Genomic DNA, 19,556 nt, shown 5'->3' with positions numbered 1-19,556 from the left:
CCTACTGGTAGAATTACATTTCCGGCTTTTGGTGGCTTGCGGAAGTTTCGCGTCAAATTAAATGCTCAGGGTTAGAATTATGACAGCTCCCGAATTGGGGGGGAACTGGATCCAAGTACGAGTATAAATACGCCTGGGCGGAAATTATCGCCATCAAATCGTAAACCAATTGAGCAGCGAACATGTCGAAAGGATTGGGAATGTCCGCCATACTAGTGCTCTGCCTGGCTCTGGCTCTGGTCCAGGCAGCTGTTATACGTCCTGAGCTCGAGCCCGAGCCCGAGCCCGAGCAGGAGACCACCACCAGATTGAGCTTGGAGGCAGATGTGACCACCGAAGAAGCCACTACGTTGGCCAGTCCCGCTTTGAGTCGCGATGAGGAGGCAAGCATACTGATTGACCCGGCCCCAGGAACCCTTCAGGAGGATGTTGCACCCCAACAGAGGTCTGGGAAGCTCCTCCTGCTGAGCACCCCATCCAAGCGAACCGTGGAGATTGAACGTCAGCTGGAGGAGCAGGACGAGGGAGAAGATAGCAAGGCAGACGCTGTAGAGAGTGAGGCAGCCACCGCCACCACGCCACACCCCACCGCAGATGAACAGACCACAGACAGCCAGGACAGTCCCACCACCGAGCGCAGCGAGTCGGAGGAAACCACAACTCCGGCCACAACAAAACTGTTTGCCATCGAGGGCACATTCGCTGGCGGGGACGCACCCCAGCCGAATGTGGCCGTATCCCTGGCTCAGGACTCTGTGAACTCCACAGTTTCGATTGCCGAACAGCCGCAGGTGCCCGGCGACAACAATGCGGCCGTAGAGCTGGCCCTCGTAGAACCGGAGGCCGAGTACGTGCTGGTTGAGGGCGGCCACCAAGACGAGCTGGACCTTCAGCTGGGGAGCTTCACGCACATCGATAGCGATGTGCACTTGCAGCCAGTGGTCCACTCGGTGGAAATCGTCCCCACCAGCTTCGATGATCCTTTGATTGTCAATTACGTGCACAATTTGCGATGACTCCGAATGAGAGATGGGGCTGGGGATGGAGATGGAATCAAATAGCAAGCTCCGGTTGTCTCTTTGATGATGTTAAAGTTGATGTTTGTTCATAGTTGAGGTTTTAATGGTTTATCGAACATATATTCTCAGTAGTGGAGCTGGAACGATAATGCAGAAAATTTGCGAAAAAATATTATTAAGAAATAATTTTTTTTTTTTGTGTATAGTTTATTTATTATTAGAAATCTGTTTTGATTCTATGGATTTATTTGAAACAATAAAATGTTGAAATCATGCTAATAATATTATTTTATTCTTTTTGATATATTTATCCATAAATATTTAATCTGCAATAATAATATTGGCTTAATCATTCATTCATTGTAGAGTAAGAATCTATAATAATATTTTTTAAAGATTGTTCCAAAACGAATTTTTGGATGCTTATCTCTTTGCTAATATTCCTGTTCAACAAGTCCTATTTGAAAATACATAATTCAACTTGAATGGTCTCAGTCGCACTCTCGTCTCTCCACTTAAGCCTCCAAGGAAAGCACTCGCATCCTCGTTATTCAATTTGAATGTTCCATGGGGCAGATAGAGAGGAGTAACAGAGGGGAGTGTAGGGACTTGGAGACGAGGCTGCTACAAATTCGACCCACGTCCTTTCGCATGCCACGCACGTTTCACGGCTAAAACTTTGCACATCCGCACGTCAAATTTAATACGGATGCTTGGAGGTAAAACTCTCCGAGAAGCCTCCCTCCCCCGACCACGACTAGATCCGGCGTACTCTGAAGAAGAGCTGTTTGGCTGTTGACTCCGCTGGCGCTGTCGTTGTCCCTGTCGCAAGGCAACAATATTTAACAAAACATTCAATGACGTTAGACAAACAAAATTCAGAACGTGCCCGAACTTCCGGTGAAGATGGCAATGATAAAGACTGATGACGATATCATTTGAATGCTCGTTCTCGTACTGGCATACAGAGAATGTCTGATTTTTTAATTGCCAAGGGGCTTTAGAGTAGTATTTTGAACCCCATATGAATGGGATTACATTTTTGGGTTCAGCTTTAGAAGGATAAACACTTGAAAAAACATTTATTTTAGGTGTAAATAACATTAGACAAAAATTTATTTATTCCAAATACAAAAAAAAGAAAACCTATAAATACTGAACTTTTAACAATAAAGAAGGTGTTTCTATAGCATCATAGATGCTATATATACCAGATGGATTCTCACCAGCGTTGCTCCACATGCGTAGTGTAGACGAATCCCCGCCTCGGGGCCTCCATTAGCGGCTGGGAGCGCAGGGGAATGGCCACTGGTATGGAGCTCGGTGGCTTGGGAGCTCTGGCCACAAGGACAGCCGGTCTTAGATTTGCGGTGATCACCACACTCTCCGAGTCCGGCTCATCCTTGGACCCAGGCTCTGGGGTGGGCATCAGGGGATTGGTGCTTACCCCGCAGACCGGATGATCGGCATTGCTGTCGGTGGAATTGCTGGCCAGGGATTCTTCGGGCTGCTGCTGCTGCTGTTGCTCCGCATTCTCCTCAGTGGGCAGGCGGAAGGCGCGGCTTGGACGATATCCCGCGGGCGGGTAGGGAGCCCTGACAAAGGCCCTGCCCGAGCGGAGATTGTTATCGGGTGTAGGAGGAGCTGTGGTGGTGGTATCTAGTGAGGTTGAGTCCCATGTTGTAGTGGTGCTCCAGTCGGCGGACTCCGTAGTACTAGTCGAAGCATCCTCAATGGGCACCTCCGTTGTTGTAGTCTCTGCACCCAAGCCGGATCCCTCACTGGGAGCTGCGACGCCGTCGACGTCGGTCTCGACCTCCCCTGGAAGCCAGAAGGAACGTCCCTGCGGCCGATAGCCTGCTGCTGGATACGGCGTTGGCTTCAACTCCCTCACCTGGGCCGCCGCCTCATCCTCCTGCACACTAACAGCATAGCGATTGATCCGTATCTGACGGGCCTGGACATAATTTCCGGCCGTAAGGCACACGACGAAGGTAAGGAGAAGCCACTGCATGCTGAACATTGATCTCGGTCTGGACTTAGACCCAACTGAATTGAGCTTCGGCTGGAGGCGCCGTTTTTATACAACGTTCTCGGTAGCTGGCTGTCTAAGGTCTCCAATGAAAGCGAGAGTCGTCCCGGGGAATATAGACATGAAGCTTCTATATCGACATCGACAACGACAACGACATCGATTAGGCGCACGGCTATCACATTTAATGATTTATTTTGTATGGTTGGTTTTTTGTCTCTGGCTTTTGCTCGGCCTGCCACGTCCACCGCCTACTCATCCGATCCCCCACTGTTCGCCGACCGCTGTCCACGTCCACTGTCCACGTCCGATTTGTCGCCATGTTCTATGAAAATTAAATGCGTTTCGTACGTGACACGCAGTCCAAATGCCATCCAACTCTAAGCAATTGAAAGCGAAAACCAACATCCAGCCAGCAAATAAAGATAGCCGCTGTCGACTGTACTGTTGTTGTCAATTGCATTATGCTGGAATTGTCAGTTTGAGTGTTAGAATTTTTGATTAAACACTTATAATCGATATTTATGCGATCGACGACTTAACGATGAGGTGACCGCCAAGGCCAGGAGAACTATCCATGTCACGTCCTAAGCGAGCCCTGGGCCAGCATCATTAAGTCAATTGGGGGGATATGAAGGATATACTTATCTAAGTAAGATTCCTTAACTTTTTTACTCATACAATACGAACAATAAACAGAGGAACAACCGGCCGAAAAACAAGTCTTTGTTTTGTATTTCCATTCGAAAATAATAATAATAATGAAAAAGCAAAATTGTGAAATTAATATATTTTAATTTGAATAGTAATATTCTTATAATGACAACAAATATAAAATACGGTTCAAAAGATATAAGCCAAAATATGACCTGACCTGATACGGTTTTTGAGGTTGGGGTCCCAAAACTACAAAACTCGGCGACTTGGGTAACACTATCTGTATACCATTTTTTCTAAGCTATTAAATATGAAAAACCTTTCATTCATTTCCAACCATTTTCGCGGAAATTCCCTTACGGGAATCCCTTTTCCCTCTCTTCTACGAAGAACCTTAGGGATAGTTTTGGGAATAATTATTATTCGTATAATCAGTACTGTACAGCTTGATGCAGTTAGAATATGTACTTGTATGTCTGCTTAAGCCCAATTGGCTGAAAAACTTGTCACGGTTTCATGGCAAGTTGTAAGATTTAATAGAGGCGGTATAAGAGATTTATGGCCGCTACATTAATAGCACCCTCTCTCACATTAAGAGCATTTTAATTTTGAACGAAGTCGAATCAAAGCAGCACAGATCCCGCATTCGCGTCGAATTTAGATTGATTAATGTCGGAACTATAAATATCGACTTCCAGACCCTCGACTTGGGCTGATTCGGCGGCTCCTGCTACTTCTTTCTTGTCACGTCGTTGGCGCATAAAGACGCCGCAGACATCGACATCGACGGCGACGGCGATCAGGGAACTGAGAATAGTGCCGACGTCAGAGCGTAGGCCCAAAAAAGGATGCCTATGCTGGGTCCATGCGTAGCACACTAAACAGTTCCACATTAGCGGAATGTCCATTAGTGTCCAGACATGGTCCTACCTATAAAAGCGCCCATCGCAGCTGACCAAAGCATCAGTCGTTGGTTCAGTTCCTTCCAGACAGACATACGCATCACTCACGCATCTTGCATCCAACATGGCCAAGTTCCTAGTGCTCCTCCTCGTGATCGCCCTCAGCCTGCTGTCCCTGGGTGATGCTCAGCGGTACTCCCAGCGCCTGAGCCGCGGACGTTCCCGCTACTCGGCCCGCCAGGAGCTGGCCCCAGCGGCTGCTGGGGATGTGGATGCCGTCACTCCGTATCCCTCTGCTGACGAATTGAAGCCCGAGGTGCCCTTCGATGAGGCGGCCGCTCCTGCCGCACTTGATCCCACCCCAGATGCCGTCTATGGACCTCCCGATGCCGCGCCCAACAGTGTCCCCGATGAGGTTTACGGTCCCCCCGATGTCACCGGCAACGATCTGCCCGCTGCCGACATTCCTGCGGAGCAACAAGCTCGCCTGGTGGCCGCCAGGCGCGCGGCCAACTATCGCCGGGCCGGACAACCCGTGGCATATCGCCGGGCTGTCTCCGCTGCGGCACGTCCGGCCAAGCTGAGTGCTGCCCGCTCCGTTGTGAGACGTTTCTAGATGCGGTCTCTCCCCGTCCCTCATTTGCATACGAGCTGCCCGGGCTAGGCAGTCGTTCAGTCAGATGTTATACCCGGTACAATCCCAAAACCCATGACGATCCAGCGATCCACAATGATACACACACTCTCACACCCATACCATGCAGAGTCACTCTCTCAGATACACCACACCACTGAACAATATCTCTCGATTGTAAGCAGATGCAAATAAAATATGTTTGGGAAAACATAGACAGAAGGTTCTCTCTCGCCAGACATTCCAGTGATTCATTCCGCGTCATATGTATTCTGTGATAGAGCGGAAGGCAAATTCGGTAGACGCTCCCAAAAAATGGCTTGGAGGAGGTGGTAACCGGTTTCAGGACGCACCGCACCGCACGCGTCACACTGTGGACGACGATGATGACGAACCATACCGCAAAAATAATTGCTGCAGGTTGGGAATGGCCCAACCACAAAGAAAAACAAGAAAGTTCAGTATTTTTGGGAGAAACACGAGTCGGGAATACTCTAACATGTAATGAGTATTTTCGAGAAATATATAAAAAAGAGTATCTACATATAATTCTTGGAAAATGATAAAATAATTATCATATTATCTGAACAGTTCTCGGTGTTATCTTGAAGATCTAATCTAACCAAATCAATACGGAATCCCTGTGGAAATTCAACATTTTATCGAACAGATTTCATTTCAAAAAAAATCAAACAACCCTCACGAAAGAGTATGAATAAAACAATGGGGAGCAGCAGTGCGGTTCATCCCATCATCTTTCCTAGTAAAAGGCAAATGCAAGTAAACAAATTGAGCCATGAATCGAAATAATTCCCAGAGAGAGAGTTTATTGTAAACGGGGGGATGGGGATCTCTTACAATCGACTGATAAGCCAGTGCTCAGAGACAGAGCCCGAACTTGGACTCGCCTAGCAGCTTATGCGAGTGTGTTTGTATGTATGTCTGAGTCTGAGTCTGAGTTACGGCAGATATTGAGATTGAGACTGAAACTGAACAGAGATGCTGATTATTTAAGTCATCTCCGAAGCGGCCGATGGTCAGTTGACGGAGCACTGGAGACAAGTGAGGATCGCGGGGAACCGATCAGAGCCGAGACAGAACAATTTCAAAAGAGAAAAAGTGAAATTGAAAAGCCATTGCCTTTGCAAAAATGATGAAGTGGATTTGTGTTGTGATGATCGCGTCTCTACTAGCAGTAGCCCAGGCCCAACGACCTGCCTTTGCGGGCATGCGTCCACCTGGTGGCCTCAGTCAGAAGGACAAGTACCATGCCACGCAGAATACGGCCGTGGAGAACATCACCGGAGTGGATATAGTTACGAGATTCGGCGAACCCTCACCCACCCAGCAGACACCCATCATCAATTTAGCCCATGGTGCAGTTCAAAGACCTCCAATTGGAGTCCCCCTAGTGCTGCCCATCAGTGCCTACGTTCCCGACACGCAGCCATCACGTCCAGCCGTTCCAACCGTGGTCAATCGCTTTGGCGAAGCGGATGCCAGCTCGCCTTTTCCAACAGCTGGTGCTCCCTTCTTCACTGCCAGCTCGCCTGTTCCCACTGCTGGCGCCCCAATCTTCAGTGCCAGCTCCGGCTCCGGCTCCGGCTCCAGCTCAAGCTCCCCCGTTCCAGCAGCCAGTGCTCCTGCACCGATTCCAGCAGCCAATCCTTCTGCCGCCGCCCTCCCAATTGATGCCCATGGCGACCAGGAGTATGTGAATCACCTAAGTACCCTGCCCGTGGAGAACCAGCCATTCTGGTTCATCAACTATCAGCACATTGAGGCTTTGAGGAATAGCTCCAGGCCAAATGTGGGAGCTCTGGAGACGCGGGGATCTTTCTTTGGCGGCTAAAACTTGAATCGTAATTTTTCAAACTTTTCGCTTAGTTTATACGTGTGTGTGTTAATATGAGAAATTATGTGTATATTTATTTATTTTTGTATATATATATATATTTTTTTTTTGCATAAAAAGATACTTTTTTGGAAGTCTTGGCGTGTTTATTTGAGTCAATATGATGAGGGGGTTTTCATGGCGTGAGATAACCTTTGACTGCGGAGAATACACTCAACATCTCTGTCTGTCTTTGAATTTTAAATGAGAGGTTGATTAATGATTGCCTAGATTCGCATGAGTTGAGTGAGAATTGAACTGATAGAATATACATACATACATATTTATATACATATATGATTTTTATTAAAAATGATTTAAATTTCGCATTTTAATCTATAAACACAAATGCATACATTTGCTATCTGCTATCAACTACATTACACAGTAAATCATCGCCTAACAGAGGCATATCATTAGCGTTCAACTATACATTTAAGATGTACATATACCACACGTGTATACTTCACGATAAAATGAAAAGTATGTATCGCTTACATAACACACAGCTCTAATCAGAGCCCTGTACCCGTACTTGTACTCATATGAGGCTCAAAAGCATGGGGAAAAGCATGGGGGAGAAACATTAAGGGAAAGGCATTAAAAATGCATTGAACAGAGTAGCACAAAAGCAGGTAAAAGAGCAACAAATCGCAGGCAAAGTGTGCGTATAAGAAGAAACCCTTCAACCGCTGAAAAGGCAGCTCGAACGTGGAGGATGTCGAGAGAGAAGCTATCAGGAGCAGCCAGCAGTACAAGCAAAAGGTGAGGCTGAGGTGAGCTATTGTTAAAGGCCAATATGTTGTGGTAAGCGGAAAAGCCTCTGCTTTGAGTGATGCTGCGGGGAAAGTGGAGACTATTGTTCGGTAAAATTAGCCTTATGGGTGCATGGGAACTAGAAAGTGAAGTGAATCCCTTCATGATTTCAGGATATTCAGATTTCTAGCTCTTCTTCATGGTCATACATGTTTTGCCCTAAACATTTTATTGGATATCCCCTTAGCTCCCATCAAGATCATAATCGAATTATTCCATTACCAAACATATTGTATATTTCTAATCACAAAAAAAAAAGATGCATAACAATCAATTCTAGTTCACGTGAGATTTACCAGCCAAATTGCTGGGGAGCTGCAGTGTAGGCAAGGATGTAGGGTTGCTGCTGGGCTCCGACATAGTAGACCTGGGGTGCGGTCAGAGCAGGAAGGGGGGCGACAGCCTCCTCCACTGGCAATTCCTCGAGGCGGGACGTGCGCTGACGCTGCCGCTTGGCGGGGGCCACCTTGAGCTTGGCCAATCTCTGGCGGCTTCGCAGGCGGGCAGGAGCTGAGGCAACCGTTGGGGTGGTAACCTCCAGGGAGCTCTCCTCGGTGTCGACTTCCTCGGCCTCGGGGTTCGGATCAAAGTTATCCTCTGGCAAGGCATTTGCATTCTCATTCAGATCAATATCGGCATCCTGGGGCGCTCCATAGGTGAGTGCTGGCTCTTCTGGGGCTGGTTTTAGATCAGCCGCCGCAGGGTATGGAGTGGGCAGCACCTCCTGCCTGGCGAAGGACACCTGCCGCAGGCGACCAAATCGAAGACGGCGAGATGGCGCCTGTGCCCCACAGCTGACGGCCAAGATGGCCAGGAGAAGGAGCGAGCCAATGAGCTGGTAGCGTGCCATGATCGTGTGAGTTTCTGCTGAGCTTTGTTGCGGATCGTATATGGAGCTTTAACTTTTATAGTTGGCCCACTGTGGCCCCGTCCCGTCGCAGGCGATTCTAGACCAGCCCCACAACGTCGTGCATATCAAGCAGACTTGAAACTTGACTGAAAGACTATTTGAAAGCCAAGCAGGCGCCACGCAGTGGAGCCGCAGGGGGAAATGATTGGTATTCAAAATTCGATGCCGAAAATTCAATGGAAACTGTTATCGAAAATTGTACCCAGGGGAAGTCTTCTGCCGCCAATGTACTGTTGGGCCCAGCTAAAGTCAAAGTTAAGTGGCCAGCAATGTTTAATAGCCAATTGTTATGGCTTAGACATGGGCCCTTGACTAAATATTGTCACGTCGATAAGCCATCGCAAGGGTGTCCCTCGGAGTGCCAAATATGAGTGGCCAAAAATAACAGTTCGGTGTATAAAAACCCCCCGATGCCAACTGACTGACAACATTCTAAGATCACTCGACAACAGCTCAACATGGCCTACAAGTTTACCTGCTCGCTGCTCCTGCTCGCCGTCGTTGCCTCAGTGGCCCTGTCGGAGCCGGCCAGATTCCGCGGCCGCTCATCCCGCTTCCAGCTGGCTCGCCAGGAAGAGGCACCGCAGGACCCAGCGGCACCTGGTGCGGATCCCTCTCTTGATGTGGCCCCCACTCCAGCCTCGGCGCCCTATCCACCAGCGGGAATTACTCCCGAGGTGCCCTTTGACCTGCCCACGGAGACAGAGGCCCAGCCAGATCTGACATATGGCCCGCCCGCCGAGCCGGACAACACGTACGGACCCCCTGCCGAGCCGGACAACACATACGGACCACCCGCCGAGCCGGACAACACCTATGGACCACCTGCTGATGCTGCTCCAGCGGATCAGGCCGCAGTTGATGATGCCTTAGCTGCCGAGCCCATTCCCGCCAGTCTGATCCAGCCACGCAACGGCCGCCTCCGCAGTCGCCGTCCAGTGCCGGAGAAGCTTCGCTCAGCACAGATCGTACGCTCCAGGCCTGTTTTGGTGTACACCATCTGAGGCGTGGAGTATTTTTTTTTCAAGGACTTTTTTTTTATCCGAATCGTACCCAATGGAAGCATTAGGATTACACATTAGGATTTATTGTTGAATAATAAATAATCAAGTAATTGTTGAGTATTTTAAAACAACTATGTAAGAAATTCTTTTGGGTTGAGAGAAGGGTAAAGAGAAGATTATGTTGAGCATTACCCTATCAGTCGAAGAACTGAGGCATTATTTGTTACAAATTGGATGTAAAAAGTCTAGCAATCGATCAGCGCTGCTCTCAGCTGGACAGCCGAGCTGACGCTTCTACAATATATTTCTCGCTCTCACTGCATGCTTTTCCCATAAGGCTATCTCTGTTTTTTCAGTTGTCAGTTTCAACCAGGCAGTGAGTCGGCATGGCCCGATATTATGTGCATAGAACACCTGTATAAAAATGGTTGGCGCCAATGCAATGTTCCGTTTTGCCTGCGGTCTACGCACACAAAAGCACTGCGAAACATGTGACTGTGTTCACTTAATATCATAAGGCCATTAAAAAATGAAGTCAGCAGTTTGCTTGAATTGTTGGAATATAATTCATTTACGTTCGTCAGTTAGAAGCTACGGTTAAAAGTCCATAGAAAAATAGTTTTATTATACTGACATTATTTTTCAGAGTAGAGTTTATGGGAGCGTTGCGCTTGAATACAATTTTGCGAATCTGCTGCGTGTTGATCAATATGTGTGTCGAAGACTATTTAAGACTTAAATATTAAGTGTAAAACCTAATTAACGTATGCAGGGAATTGTATAATATACTAGGGAGTCTAGGGATATATTAGTTTTGTGGTGGCAGTGGATGTGTGTAACACCCAGAATGAAGCTTTTCCGACCCCACAAAGTATATACAATATACATATATTCCTGATCAGCATCAGTAAACGAATCGATAGACTCCTGTGACTTCTCCTTCCGCCAACACAATCTGTTGCAACCACAAAACCATTAACCAGAATCATTAAAAATATCAAAATGTAGCAATTTTTTGAATCTGTATCGGAACAGATCACTCTTATAGCCAGAACGAACGAATATGTATGTATATTTGCAGTGGCTATGCTGCTCCCTTCCACGCGCTCACTCTTTCACTCTCCCTATCTCACTCTTTTTCGTGCAGAGTGCGCAGTGTTACATAAATTATATACAAATATGTATGTATATTAACTGAGTATATGTATGTATATACTTTTGCTTTGGAATTCGTGGGCAAGTTGTGCACAGAAAAGCGAAATATAAGCTCTTGCAGATATGGACACCATACTATATGGAGGCAATTGTATAATCTCCTTCTAATCTTCATTACAATAGCTGAATGGTTTCACAACCAATAAATGCAAAAACAAGTCCGAATGTTTTCTGATCTGTTTAAGGGGGCAGGAGATGCCTTCTTTATACCCTTTACAAATATATACATAATACTACACAAAAAGTATGTTCAAGGCTGGCATCGCATCCTAAAGTCATAATAATGGTACTAATTTAATTGTATCCGTGAAACACAATAGGTTTAAAGATACACGTAATAAAGTAAATGTTGTCTTAACACTTGCTAAATTCCTATTTTCGGAGACCTTGATTTCAAAAATGAATATTTATATACTCGTAATCGTACTCCCACTTCCACTCGTATGTACATTAGGCCATGGTTGAAACGTGCCCATTTTTATCCATTCTGATTGGGTAATATTCATAGTTGATTTAATTTCATATGAGTTCAAAAAATACAAATGAAATTATGAATGGCCAAGAACCCAAACACACCAACAAACTACAATTTTGATAACGACCGACCCCAAGTCCCCAGGCGAGTGAGTGTTAACGAGGCCCGAAGTGGGGGCAGGGAATCGTAGCCATAGCATTGGGAATTCCAATTGGGAAAAGGGTCACGTATCGAGCATTAAGGTAGAAATCACATCGCCGCCGATCGTAGCAACATAATCAAAGCTTTGCCGGGATCGGGAACCCAGCAGAGAATTCAGAGGCCTACAAATCGAAAGTGACGAGCATAAATTATAACAGAACTCTACCAGGTTCCCCGGTCGGGGACTATAAATAAGCCAACTCCATGGTGGAAGTCAGAACACAAGTCAATCAGCAATCGAAATGATCAAACCCAGCTCTGCCACCGCCTTTATTCTGCTCTTGAGCCTAATGGCTTTAAGCACAGCTGAGCCACTGCGTCGGAGATTCTCCGCTCGACAGGTACAGGCTCAGGCCCCGGCCAGTCCAACTCCTACAGGGTATCCAGAGGCGGGCGTCACACCCGAGGTTCCGTTCGATCTCCCCAGCTCTACCGCTAAGCCGGATGTGACTTATCTGCCTCCAGATAATACCTATGGACCTCCGGATAACACATATGGCCCTCCGGATAATACCTACGGACCACCGGCTACTGTAGATGTGGAGCCTGAACAGGAGCCGCAGCCCGAAGATCAGCCAGAGTACCCCATCGAAACCGATGACATTCCTCCTGTCGACGATGAGGCTTTGGGAGATGCCAAGCAGCAACCAGCAGAGGATGAAGAGGAGGAGGTCCTGGTTCAAGTGTCCGATGATGGCACTGTCATTGCTCTCTCCTCGTCTCTCGATCAGCCACAGTCTGTCCAGTCGGCACGACTCTACCAGCGCTTTCCACAGGGTCGCCGCCGTGAGCAACCTGTTCCCCAACGATTAATCCTTCGTCGCAGTTGGTGAAACCTTTCAACATTTCAGAGTTACAATACATATTATAAAGAATAATGCTTCTTCTGCTACCACTATGCTACTCACAAAATTGTTGTAATAAACATATTTTCATAATAGTACGTATCTATGGGTTACACCTGCTTTAGTCATCGCCTCTTTGGGCACGTAACATTTGGACTCGCCGTATAAGTCATCGGCCTCGTTGTCACTTTGGGGCAATTGATTGGGCAGACCCCAAGGCTAACTCGAGGTATTTATAGGCGCCAATGGGCCAGACCAACCAGCAGTTCAAGCTGGGACAGCAAAATGTTTGGTTATCTTTATCTTGTCGCACTGTGCCTTTCTGCAGCCACCTGCCTGGAGTCGGGAGACGCGACGCAGTTGAGGTTTCCTGGGCCCGCAAAGGGAAGATCATTGCCATTAATATTGCAGAGACAAGAGGATGCGGCGCCATATCCACCGGCGGGTTTCGTGCCCGATCCACCATTCGAGTTGCCCACGGAGGAGGCGGCCGTGTTTCCTCAGCCTGATGACACTTATGGACCACCAGCCGAGGTTTATGGACCACCAGCTGAGGTCTATGGACCCCCAGATGAGGTTTATGGACCCCCAGATCAGACTTACGGTCCACCAGACCAAGCAGCCAACGATGACAGTGCCAACAGCCTGCCCCAGAGTGCAGCCATCATAAATCTAGCCAGCCTGCCGTTGCCACCTCAGGCACAGTTCGTTCTGCCTTTGCTGAGCCGTTTGGCCGCCTTCCGTCCGCTTCGCCCCGCCCTGCTGACGCCACAACGTCGACCGGCCAAGCTGACAGCACGCCCACAAAGGAAGCAAGCCAAAATTGTCAATGGCATTCAAGGACACGCGGTTTTTCCCTCGACTCAGTTGGCACTGCCCTTTGTAGACCGCCGCACTCCCTTCCGGCCACGACCAGCGCGCTTGATTGTGAACGCTCCATTCAGGAGGCCAGCCAGGCATTAGCACACATCATTTACTATTCTGAATGAGAGCAGAGTGCCCCAATGATACAGCTGACAAGTTCTGTAATTAATAAAGTCTGTTGTTTATGTCTAACCTTTAAATTGGAACAGTAATTGGGTATGCAACGAGTAAGCTCAGAACGCCAGGCGCTTCATTAGCAGATACATGTGCTGGTCCACCTCGAATCCGTGCAAATTGTTGGCATCACCCTGCAGACGCATGAGGAGGCCACCGAACGAGACGTACGCCGATAGACGAGAGGCTTCATTGTGAGCCTCGTCGCCTTCGATGCGATAGATTTTGCCGTACATCACATACTCGAAGCTATCAGCACGCGTGCCCTCGTGCTCCATGGGATTGTACTCGCCGCTGTCGGGGCAGCCGTCTTCGCGCAGCGTTGTGGCCAGCACCAAGCGGAACTTGTCGCCCAGTTCCATGGGATAGAGCCAAGAGTTGATGTCCAGTATAAGGTCCATTTTGAATGACTCGGACTCGCAGTGCAGGCGGGAGACACGGTCGAACTTCTTGCCTTCGGGGTCCATGTCCTTCACGTTGAATATATCCTCGAAAAGTACTCCAGCCATTGTAGCTGCATGGGTTAGTTATAAATGAGGGTTAAGGTATCGAGCCGCCAAAAATACGCATTACCTTGTGTCTTTGTTTGGCCTTATAGGTGTTTTATACTTCGGTGGCAGCTACTACCTTAACAGGTCCCAGGTGCTGTTTTTATTTATTCTTTACTTGTATATTTATTATTTGCGCGTGTTTCTAAATCAGCAGGGATGCTAAAATATATCGATTTATTTTTTTGTTGATAATATATTTCCAGGAGATATTTGTTGAAGAAAGTATCAATATCGATACTTTTGTGCGATAAGCGGAACTCGGATTTTGAAATTAACAATACTAGTGACCGCGTTTGCAAATAATCCATAAATGTTTGCGCTGTATCGGAATAAATCAGAGAAATCAGCAAAACTTTCATATAATTTATATTCGGAAATAGATTGATGCATTAATTTATCCCATTCCATTCATAATGCTTAATTGTTTTTTATTATTTCAGAAGCAGCTATAAAAATATCCCATCTCTAAGCTCAAGGTGTGACCGTAAATTCCTTGCCACACATCCCTAACTCTAAGCACAACGAAAACACCACCAAAAAAACTATTATTTTTATTTGAATTAAACAAATCAGCAACCATCTTGCATTGTCTGACCTCGTGCGTGGCCTAGGACTATCCGCAGAGGGCAAGATGGTTATTCTTGAAAGGCTCTAGGATTAGAACGCGGTGCGGACGGAACGCGAAAAGTACGTACACTCTTTGATGGGCGTTGAAATTATAAACAAATGAACTGCAAGTGCCCGTCGCGAGAATGTAGCACACATGGTGGCTAGCCCCAAGCGAGGTGTGCAAGGTCTCCGATGTCAATCTGCTCGTTAGCTTTTTCCCAATGGGGATGAGGGTAAGTCCAAGACTGATTGGTACTAGTAATGGTGATGGTGATGTATGTATGTATGTACCCCGGATTCGTATGTATACGAAACATCTGTACTTCTTAATTCGATTGCATGTAATGCTTTTGTGGTGCTGGAAACTACTAACAAACCAACGAAGAGGTCCCAAGAAAACTGTTGACTCGTCGTGGGATCTCGTACCTCCAGGGACGGGACGGGACGGGACTGTCGACTACAAAAGACTTCAACGCTGACCTCCCCCTCCCATGCAATCCCCCCTCCCCAATAACCCCCACGCGACATCGTCTATTTAGCATTACAAAACTGTTGTTGTTATGTATTCACTTCTTTATTTTCGCTTTTTTGTGTGATTTTCGCTGTCGTTCGTGCTTTTTCCGCGTTCTCTTTCAGTTCCAATTTTCAGTTTCAGCTCTGGATTCTCTAGCTTTAATTTGCTTTTGTCAACGGCTCGGTCTCATCGGCTCTCCATCGGTGTGCAATGGGGAAGGAAGGGGAACTTACATACATATAATGGGAGGGAGTCTATAAAGTTTTCGAGTGAGTTGTTTTCGACACGGGTGCGGCTTTAATGAAGCATTACCCCGCCGTACCGGGGGGTAGGAAATGAGGGTTCCTGAGGAACCAACCCAATCTGTTTGCCAGATGTTTAATTTCTGCTAACTGCTGCAGGGTCATCGTCTGCCCAGACTACGAGTACGAGTACATTTTCTTTGTGCTCTGCTTCCATTTTCATTGAAAACTCCGCTGCCTTCGGGAGCAGACAGACGCCTCAGGTTGCAAGAACAAAAAGTGAGACGGACTATCTATAGAGACTATCTATAGCTTCTTGTGTGAGTGAGCATGTGTGGTTTGTGCGCGAAGTCTTATCGGCAGCCGTACAGTCAGAGCGCCTTATCAGTTATTGCCTTGCTTCCCCGAGGTCTTATTGCTCGAGTATTATTACTCTCTGTATCATACATATTTCTGGGGATCCGTCTGTCGCCTCCCTCGCAAACAAAAGATTGAGAAAGCAAACTGGAATTGTTGTGGAAAGTTCTCTGGAAAAACCAGATGATAAAGTGATCAAAATAAAAGCAAAAGAGCGTACAACTTTCCTAGCTCTTATCAGTATTGACACAGCTGGAAGTTCTGTTTTCTGTTTTTTTTTCTCTTTCACTCTTCGCTCGTCGGTTTCTGTTTCAGTTACTGTTAGTATTTCTGTCCGCTTTTGATGATTGTTCGCTTTGTGTCCGCGTGTGTCCGCGTGTCTCTGTATTCCGCATTACGCATTACGATCGCAAGCAATAACAACTCTCAACTCTTTTACAGCCCATCTGCTAGACTCCATCTAAACTAATCCAAAGGTGTTTGGGATCTATCCTAAGAGTATCGAAACCAAAAACAAATAAAGACAAATAAAAATACCACAAGTACATCGTAGAAATATTAATAACCCCGAACCGTAAACTTAGAAAAGCTGGTGCCGGTGTCCAAGCAAAGCCCTAGATATCAGTAAATAACTAACCTCAAAATGGTGCGCAGCCGTCGCAGTCTCTCCAAGGAGGATGCCGTGTCCCTGCTTACCGACAGCGGGATCTCATTGTCATCGCCGCCGGCGGCGCGGGGCTCCTCGCCCACCTCCTCGACGAAGCTCATTAAGCGCAGGAAGAGCAGCCTCACCAGTCTGCAGGATGCGTACGCAGAGGAAGACACCGAGCAGGACTCGAAGGATGCGGACTATGTGCAGCCCGCGCCCAAGAAGTCCACGCGCAAGTCAGACCCAGGGCGCCGCAAGCAGCACGTGTGCAGCCATTGCTCCAAAGAGTTTGGGGGCAAGACAGATCTGCAGCGCCACTTGCTCATCCACTCGGACGAACGGCCGCACAAGTGCGCGGACTGCGGCAAGTGCTATCGCCAGGCGGTAAACCTGAAGAACCACATAACCACCGCCCATGAGCACAAGAAGCAGTTCGTCTGCGCCGAGTGCCCAAAATCGTTTGCCCTCAAGGAGCGTCTGAGGTTGCATATGCGCCTCCACTCGGGGGAGAAGCCGTACCAGTGTCCCATCTGCGACAAGCGATTTGCTAGGGGAGGACAGGTAAGTGCAGTAGAGCAAAACCAACGCTAAAAGATCTTTCATATCTGCTGTCCTGTCTACACATCCAGCTACAACAACACATGGTATCCCATCATAAGACGTGTATACAGCAATTCAACTGCACCAAATGCTCCGCCAGTTTCTCAACGAATGCCAATCTGCGAGTACATATGATGCGCCACGAGCAGGGCATGGAGCACCGGTGCAGCATCTGCGAGAATCAGTTTGCCAATGAGCTGGCCCTGCGCGCCCACATCAACCAGAAGCATCACAAGCTCACGCAGTTCGAGTGCGAAATCTGCCACAAAAGCATAGAGCCCGACGAGGACCTAGCCACCCATATGCTGAAGCATGCGGCTATCAAGACCCATGTGTGTGAGGTGTGCAATTCGTACTTTACCCAAAAGTCTCAGTACAACGTCCACATGAGGATGCACACGGGGGAGAGGCCATACCAGTGTCGTGTAAGTCATGGTTATGCGAGTCCCACTTAAGATCGATATCTAAATAGCTTCTCGTTCTTTTGCAGATCTGTCACCAGACGTTTGCCCACTCCAGCGTGCTCAAGCTCCACATACGCAAGCATACGGGTGAGAAACCATTCCGCTGCCAGCTATGCGCGGATGAGGTGGCCTTCTCGCAGTTGGCGCATCTCAAGAACCATATGAAGAAGATACACAAACAGCAAAAGCCGTATATGTGCGATGGGTGCCATGAGTTCTTCAAGATCAAGGTGGAGCTGCAGGCGCATGCCGAGCAGTGTGCCAAGTGTCCGGCAGTTGAAGGGGATAATACGGACAGTCAGTCAGATGATGCCCTGGTTCTCTCCACCATCCGCTTCAACATGGCCGTGATCCTCAAAAAAATAAGCTCTGCCCAGAAGCTGCGTCAATTGGGCTACGAGAAGCGGCTGATTGATAATGTCATCATTGCCTCACTGAAGCTGGCCCAGCGTCCCACGCACGACGATGCCAAGCTAACGCCCCTGGCCAGGCTCCTTCTGAATGTGGAGGAGTTCCTCAAGTGGATTGTGCCGGCCCCTACCATGAAGAAATTCAGTGAAGAGTTGCTCTCCATCACCACCATTCTCGACAAGATTGCCACCATGTATATGAAACAGAAATAGAAATCAGGAAGATAGGAAAGTGTGCCATAAAAGGAGACGAACGAGAAGGATTTTTAGGAATAGTTCTTGCCATTTGATTTAGAGCTTAGTAACCCAAAGTTGTAGAACGAAAACCAACCAAATGTTTTAACCCAAAGATGTTTACCATTTACCATTTAGTAACTAATTTAGTCGAACCTTTGCAGCCACCAAATAGGAGTATATTTTGAAAAAGTTAATCCTGAAACCCTGATCCTGATCATGGTCCCTTTGCGGACTGTAGAGTTAAGCTTAGTATAGATATTATCTAATATTTTGATGCAATATTTGTTATCCAACAGAAACCTAAGTATGTAAGCCAGCCAAAGTTGAATTCGATTTGTAATTAGTCTTGCCAGAACGGACGGAAGAGTGCTTTGTGTTGTTGTTCGAGCCGCTCAAGCTCGATTCAATTCAATGTGGCCATGCATATGTATATTACGATTAAGCTAATGCATTTAGTTTGTCGTTAGTCTTTCATGACCCTGCCCCCCTTAGGCTAACACGAAATGCACGAAATGTTCAAGCAATTGTGTAGAGTGCAAATCAAAATAAATTAAATGTAAATTAAAATCGAAAGTCAACTGGTGGAATACATGTGGAATATACTTCAATTGTCGATCAAGCCTTTTTCTTTCTCTCTCTCTTAATAGGTATTCATCAAACATGTTTTTCGCAATCTAATCGAAGGATTAGGATTAAAAGATTATATGGTCAAAGCGAATGACTGATCTTAATAATCTTAAGCATATAATGTAGGTACATGTCCGACTATATGCTACCTGGTTTTAATGCTAAAAAATTCTTGGAAATTAAGATTCTGTAGGAACAATCAGTCTATAGCAGGGGTTTGGGTGCAGGGCACCATGGAGGTCTTGGATGAAGAATTTTATCCAATGTTCAAGTGCCTGCTGCATTCCATATTTGAATGCTTCTGAACAAAGCAACCACATCATGCCACACACACAGATAGACACACACCTATCGGGACACACCCAAGCAGCAACCAACTAGGTCTGGCGTCTAACCACACAAACAGTTAGGTACAACTGCCCCGTGGCTCCCGGTCCGGCTGGGTTCCGTCGTCCCTGCTTCCATATATGGAATGGGTTGTGCACAAATTTATAAGCCACTCACATTAAGGCGGCAAATATTTTTTATGGCAAACAGCGCATTGCATGCTGGCTCCACTGCGAAGCAGTGCCATCTGCAGACGTTGTTACACCTGCCCGGGATCCAACACACCCCACCCCTCCACCCACCCCAAGCAATTAATGAAATTTCCAC

At 47.2% G+C, this 19,556-nt stretch overlaps 10 protein-coding genes across 10 annotated transcripts; 7 read left to right on the top strand and 3 right to left on the bottom strand.

The window, feature by feature from the left end:
* Nucleotides 1–173: 173 nt before the first annotated feature.
* Nucleotides 174–1,150, top strand: LOC108150967 (ubiquitin carboxyl-terminal hydrolase puf). The gene has a single exon (XM_017279302.2). The coding sequence runs from the start codon at nt 183–185 to the stop codon at nt 1,014–1,016; it is 834 nt and encodes a 277-aa protein (XP_017134791.1). The 5' UTR covers nt 174–182; the 3' UTR covers nt 1,017–1,150.
* Nucleotides 1,151–2,068: 918 nt separating this feature from the next.
* LOC108150834 lies at nt 2,069–3,201 on the bottom strand. The gene is made up of 2 exons (XM_017279141.2): nt 2,190–3,201; nt 2,069–2,153 (listed from the first exon to the last, which is right to left on the bottom strand). Exon 1 carries the CDS (start codon nt 3,040–3,042, stop codon nt 2,242–2,244), a length of 801 nt encoding a protein of 266 aa, XP_017134630.1. The 5' UTR covers nt 3,043–3,201; the 3' UTR covers nt 2,069–2,153; nt 2,190–2,241.
* Nucleotides 3,202–4,667: 1,466 nt separating this feature from the next.
* LOC108153633 lies at nt 4,668–5,459 on the top strand. The gene has a single exon (XM_017283736.2). The coding sequence runs from the start codon at nt 4,735–4,737 to the stop codon at nt 5,224–5,226; it is 492 nt and encodes a 163-aa protein (XP_017139225.1). The 5' UTR covers nt 4,668–4,734; the 3' UTR covers nt 5,227–5,459.
* Nucleotides 5,460–6,274: 815 nt separating this feature from the next.
* Nucleotides 6,275–7,183, top strand: LOC108153631 (translation initiation factor IF-2). The gene has a single exon (XM_017283735.2). The coding sequence runs from the start codon at nt 6,395–6,397 to the stop codon at nt 7,094–7,096; it is 702 nt and encodes a 233-aa protein (XP_017139224.1). The 5' UTR covers nt 6,275–6,394; the 3' UTR covers nt 7,097–7,183.
* A 417-nt stretch (nt 7,184–7,600) lies between these two features.
* LOC108150851 lies at nt 7,601–8,850 on the bottom strand. Its single transcript, XM_033387590.1, has one exon. It carries the CDS (start codon nt 8,802–8,804, stop codon nt 8,247–8,249), a length of 558 nt encoding a protein of 185 aa, XP_033243481.1. The 5' UTR covers nt 8,805–8,850; the 3' UTR covers nt 7,601–8,246.
* Nucleotides 8,851–9,017: 167 nt separating this feature from the next.
* On the top strand, nt 9,018–9,993 carry LOC108150896 (mucin-7). Its single transcript, XM_017279206.2, has one exon. The coding sequence runs from the start codon at nt 9,323–9,325 to the stop codon at nt 9,866–9,868; it is 546 nt and encodes a 181-aa protein (XP_017134695.1). The 5' UTR covers nt 9,018–9,322; the 3' UTR covers nt 9,869–9,993.
* A 1,676-nt stretch (nt 9,994–11,669) lies between these two features.
* Nucleotides 11,670–12,757, top strand: LOC108152743. The gene has a single exon (XM_017282291.2). The coding sequence runs from the start codon at nt 12,002–12,004 to the stop codon at nt 12,590–12,592; it is 591 nt and encodes a 196-aa protein (XP_017137780.1). The 5' UTR covers nt 11,670–12,001; the 3' UTR covers nt 12,593–12,757.
* A 126-nt stretch (nt 12,758–12,883) lies between these two features.
* LOC108152742 (extensin) lies at nt 12,884–13,582 on the top strand. The gene has a single exon (XM_017282290.2). It carries the CDS (start codon nt 12,890–12,892, stop codon nt 13,565–13,567), a length of 678 nt encoding a protein of 225 aa, XP_017137779.1. The 5' UTR covers nt 12,884–12,889; the 3' UTR covers nt 13,568–13,582.
* A 43-nt stretch (nt 13,583–13,625) lies between these two features.
* On the bottom strand, nt 13,626–14,359 carry LOC108152744 (DNA-directed RNA polymerases I, II, and III subunit RPABC3). The gene is made up of 2 exons (XM_017282292.2): nt 14,216–14,359; nt 13,626–14,156 (listed from the first exon to the last, which is right to left on the bottom strand). Exon 2 carries the CDS (start codon nt 14,149–14,151, stop codon nt 13,702–13,704), a length of 450 nt encoding a protein of 149 aa, XP_017137781.1. The 5' UTR covers nt 14,152–14,156; nt 14,216–14,359; the 3' UTR covers nt 13,626–13,701.
* A 317-nt stretch (nt 14,360–14,676) lies between these two features.
* LOC108152740 (zinc finger protein OZF) lies at nt 14,677–18,883 on the top strand. Its single transcript, XM_017282288.2, has 4 exons — nt 14,677–15,035; nt 16,357–17,125; nt 17,194–17,589; nt 17,655–18,883. Exons 2-4 carry the CDS (start codon nt 16,559–16,561, stop codon nt 18,249–18,251), a joined length of 1,560 nt encoding a protein of 519 aa, XP_017137777.1. The 5' UTR covers nt 14,677–15,035; nt 16,357–16,558; the 3' UTR covers nt 18,252–18,883.
* The last annotated feature ends 673 nt before the right edge of the window (nt 18,884–19,556 follow it).

This window comes from Drosophila miranda, chromosome XR (assembly GCF_003369915.1).
Source record: "Drosophila miranda strain MSH22 chromosome XR, D.miranda_PacBio2.1, whole genome shotgun sequence".
In the NCBI taxonomy this organism is placed as follows: domain Eukaryota; kingdom Metazoa; phylum Arthropoda; class Insecta; order Diptera; family Drosophilidae; genus Drosophila; species Drosophila miranda.
Note: the sequence above shows the minus strand (reverse complement) of the source record. Positions and strands in the feature narration are given on the sequence as shown.

Coding starts and splice junctions, on each gene's coding strand:
- LOC108150967 (XM_017279302.2), top strand. CDS start 183: ATGTCGAAAGGATTGGGAATGTCCGCCATACTAGTGCTCTGCCTGGCT.
- LOC108150834 (XM_017279141.2), bottom strand. CDS start 3,042: ATGTTCAGCATGCAGTGGCTTCTCCTTACCTTCGTCGTGTGCCTTACG.
- LOC108153633 (XM_017283736.2), top strand. CDS start 4,735: ATGGCCAAGTTCCTAGTGCTCCTCCTCGTGATCGCCCTCAGCCTGCTG.
- LOC108153631 (XM_017283735.2), top strand. CDS start 6,395: ATGATGAAGTGGATTTGTGTTGTGATGATCGCGTCTCTACTAGCAGTA.
- LOC108150851 (XM_033387590.1), bottom strand. CDS start 8,804: ATGGCACGCTACCAGCTCATTGGCTCGCTCCTTCTCCTGGCCATCTTG.
- LOC108150896 (XM_017279206.2), top strand. CDS start 9,323: ATGGCCTACAAGTTTACCTGCTCGCTGCTCCTGCTCGCCGTCGTTGCC.
- LOC108152743 (XM_017282291.2), top strand. CDS start 12,002: ATGATCAAACCCAGCTCTGCCACCGCCTTTATTCTGCTCTTGAGCCTA.
- LOC108152742 (XM_017282290.2), top strand. CDS start 12,890: ATGTTTGGTTATCTTTATCTTGTCGCACTGTGCCTTTCTGCAGCCACC.
- LOC108152744 (XM_017282292.2), bottom strand. CDS start 14,151: ATGGCTGGAGTACTTTTCGAGGATATATTCAACGTGAAGGACATGGAC.
- LOC108152740 (XM_017282288.2), top strand. CDS start 16,559: ATGGTGCGCAGCCGTCGCAGTCTCTCCAAGGAGGATGCCGTGTCCCTG. Junction 17,126..17,193: donor GATTTGCTAGGGGAGGACAG/GTAAGTGCAGTA, acceptor CTACACATCCAG/CTACAACAACACATGGTATC. Junction 17,590..17,654: donor AGAGGCCATACCAGTGTCGT/GTAAGTCATGGT, acceptor GTTCTTTTGCAG/ATCTGTCACCAGACGTTTGC.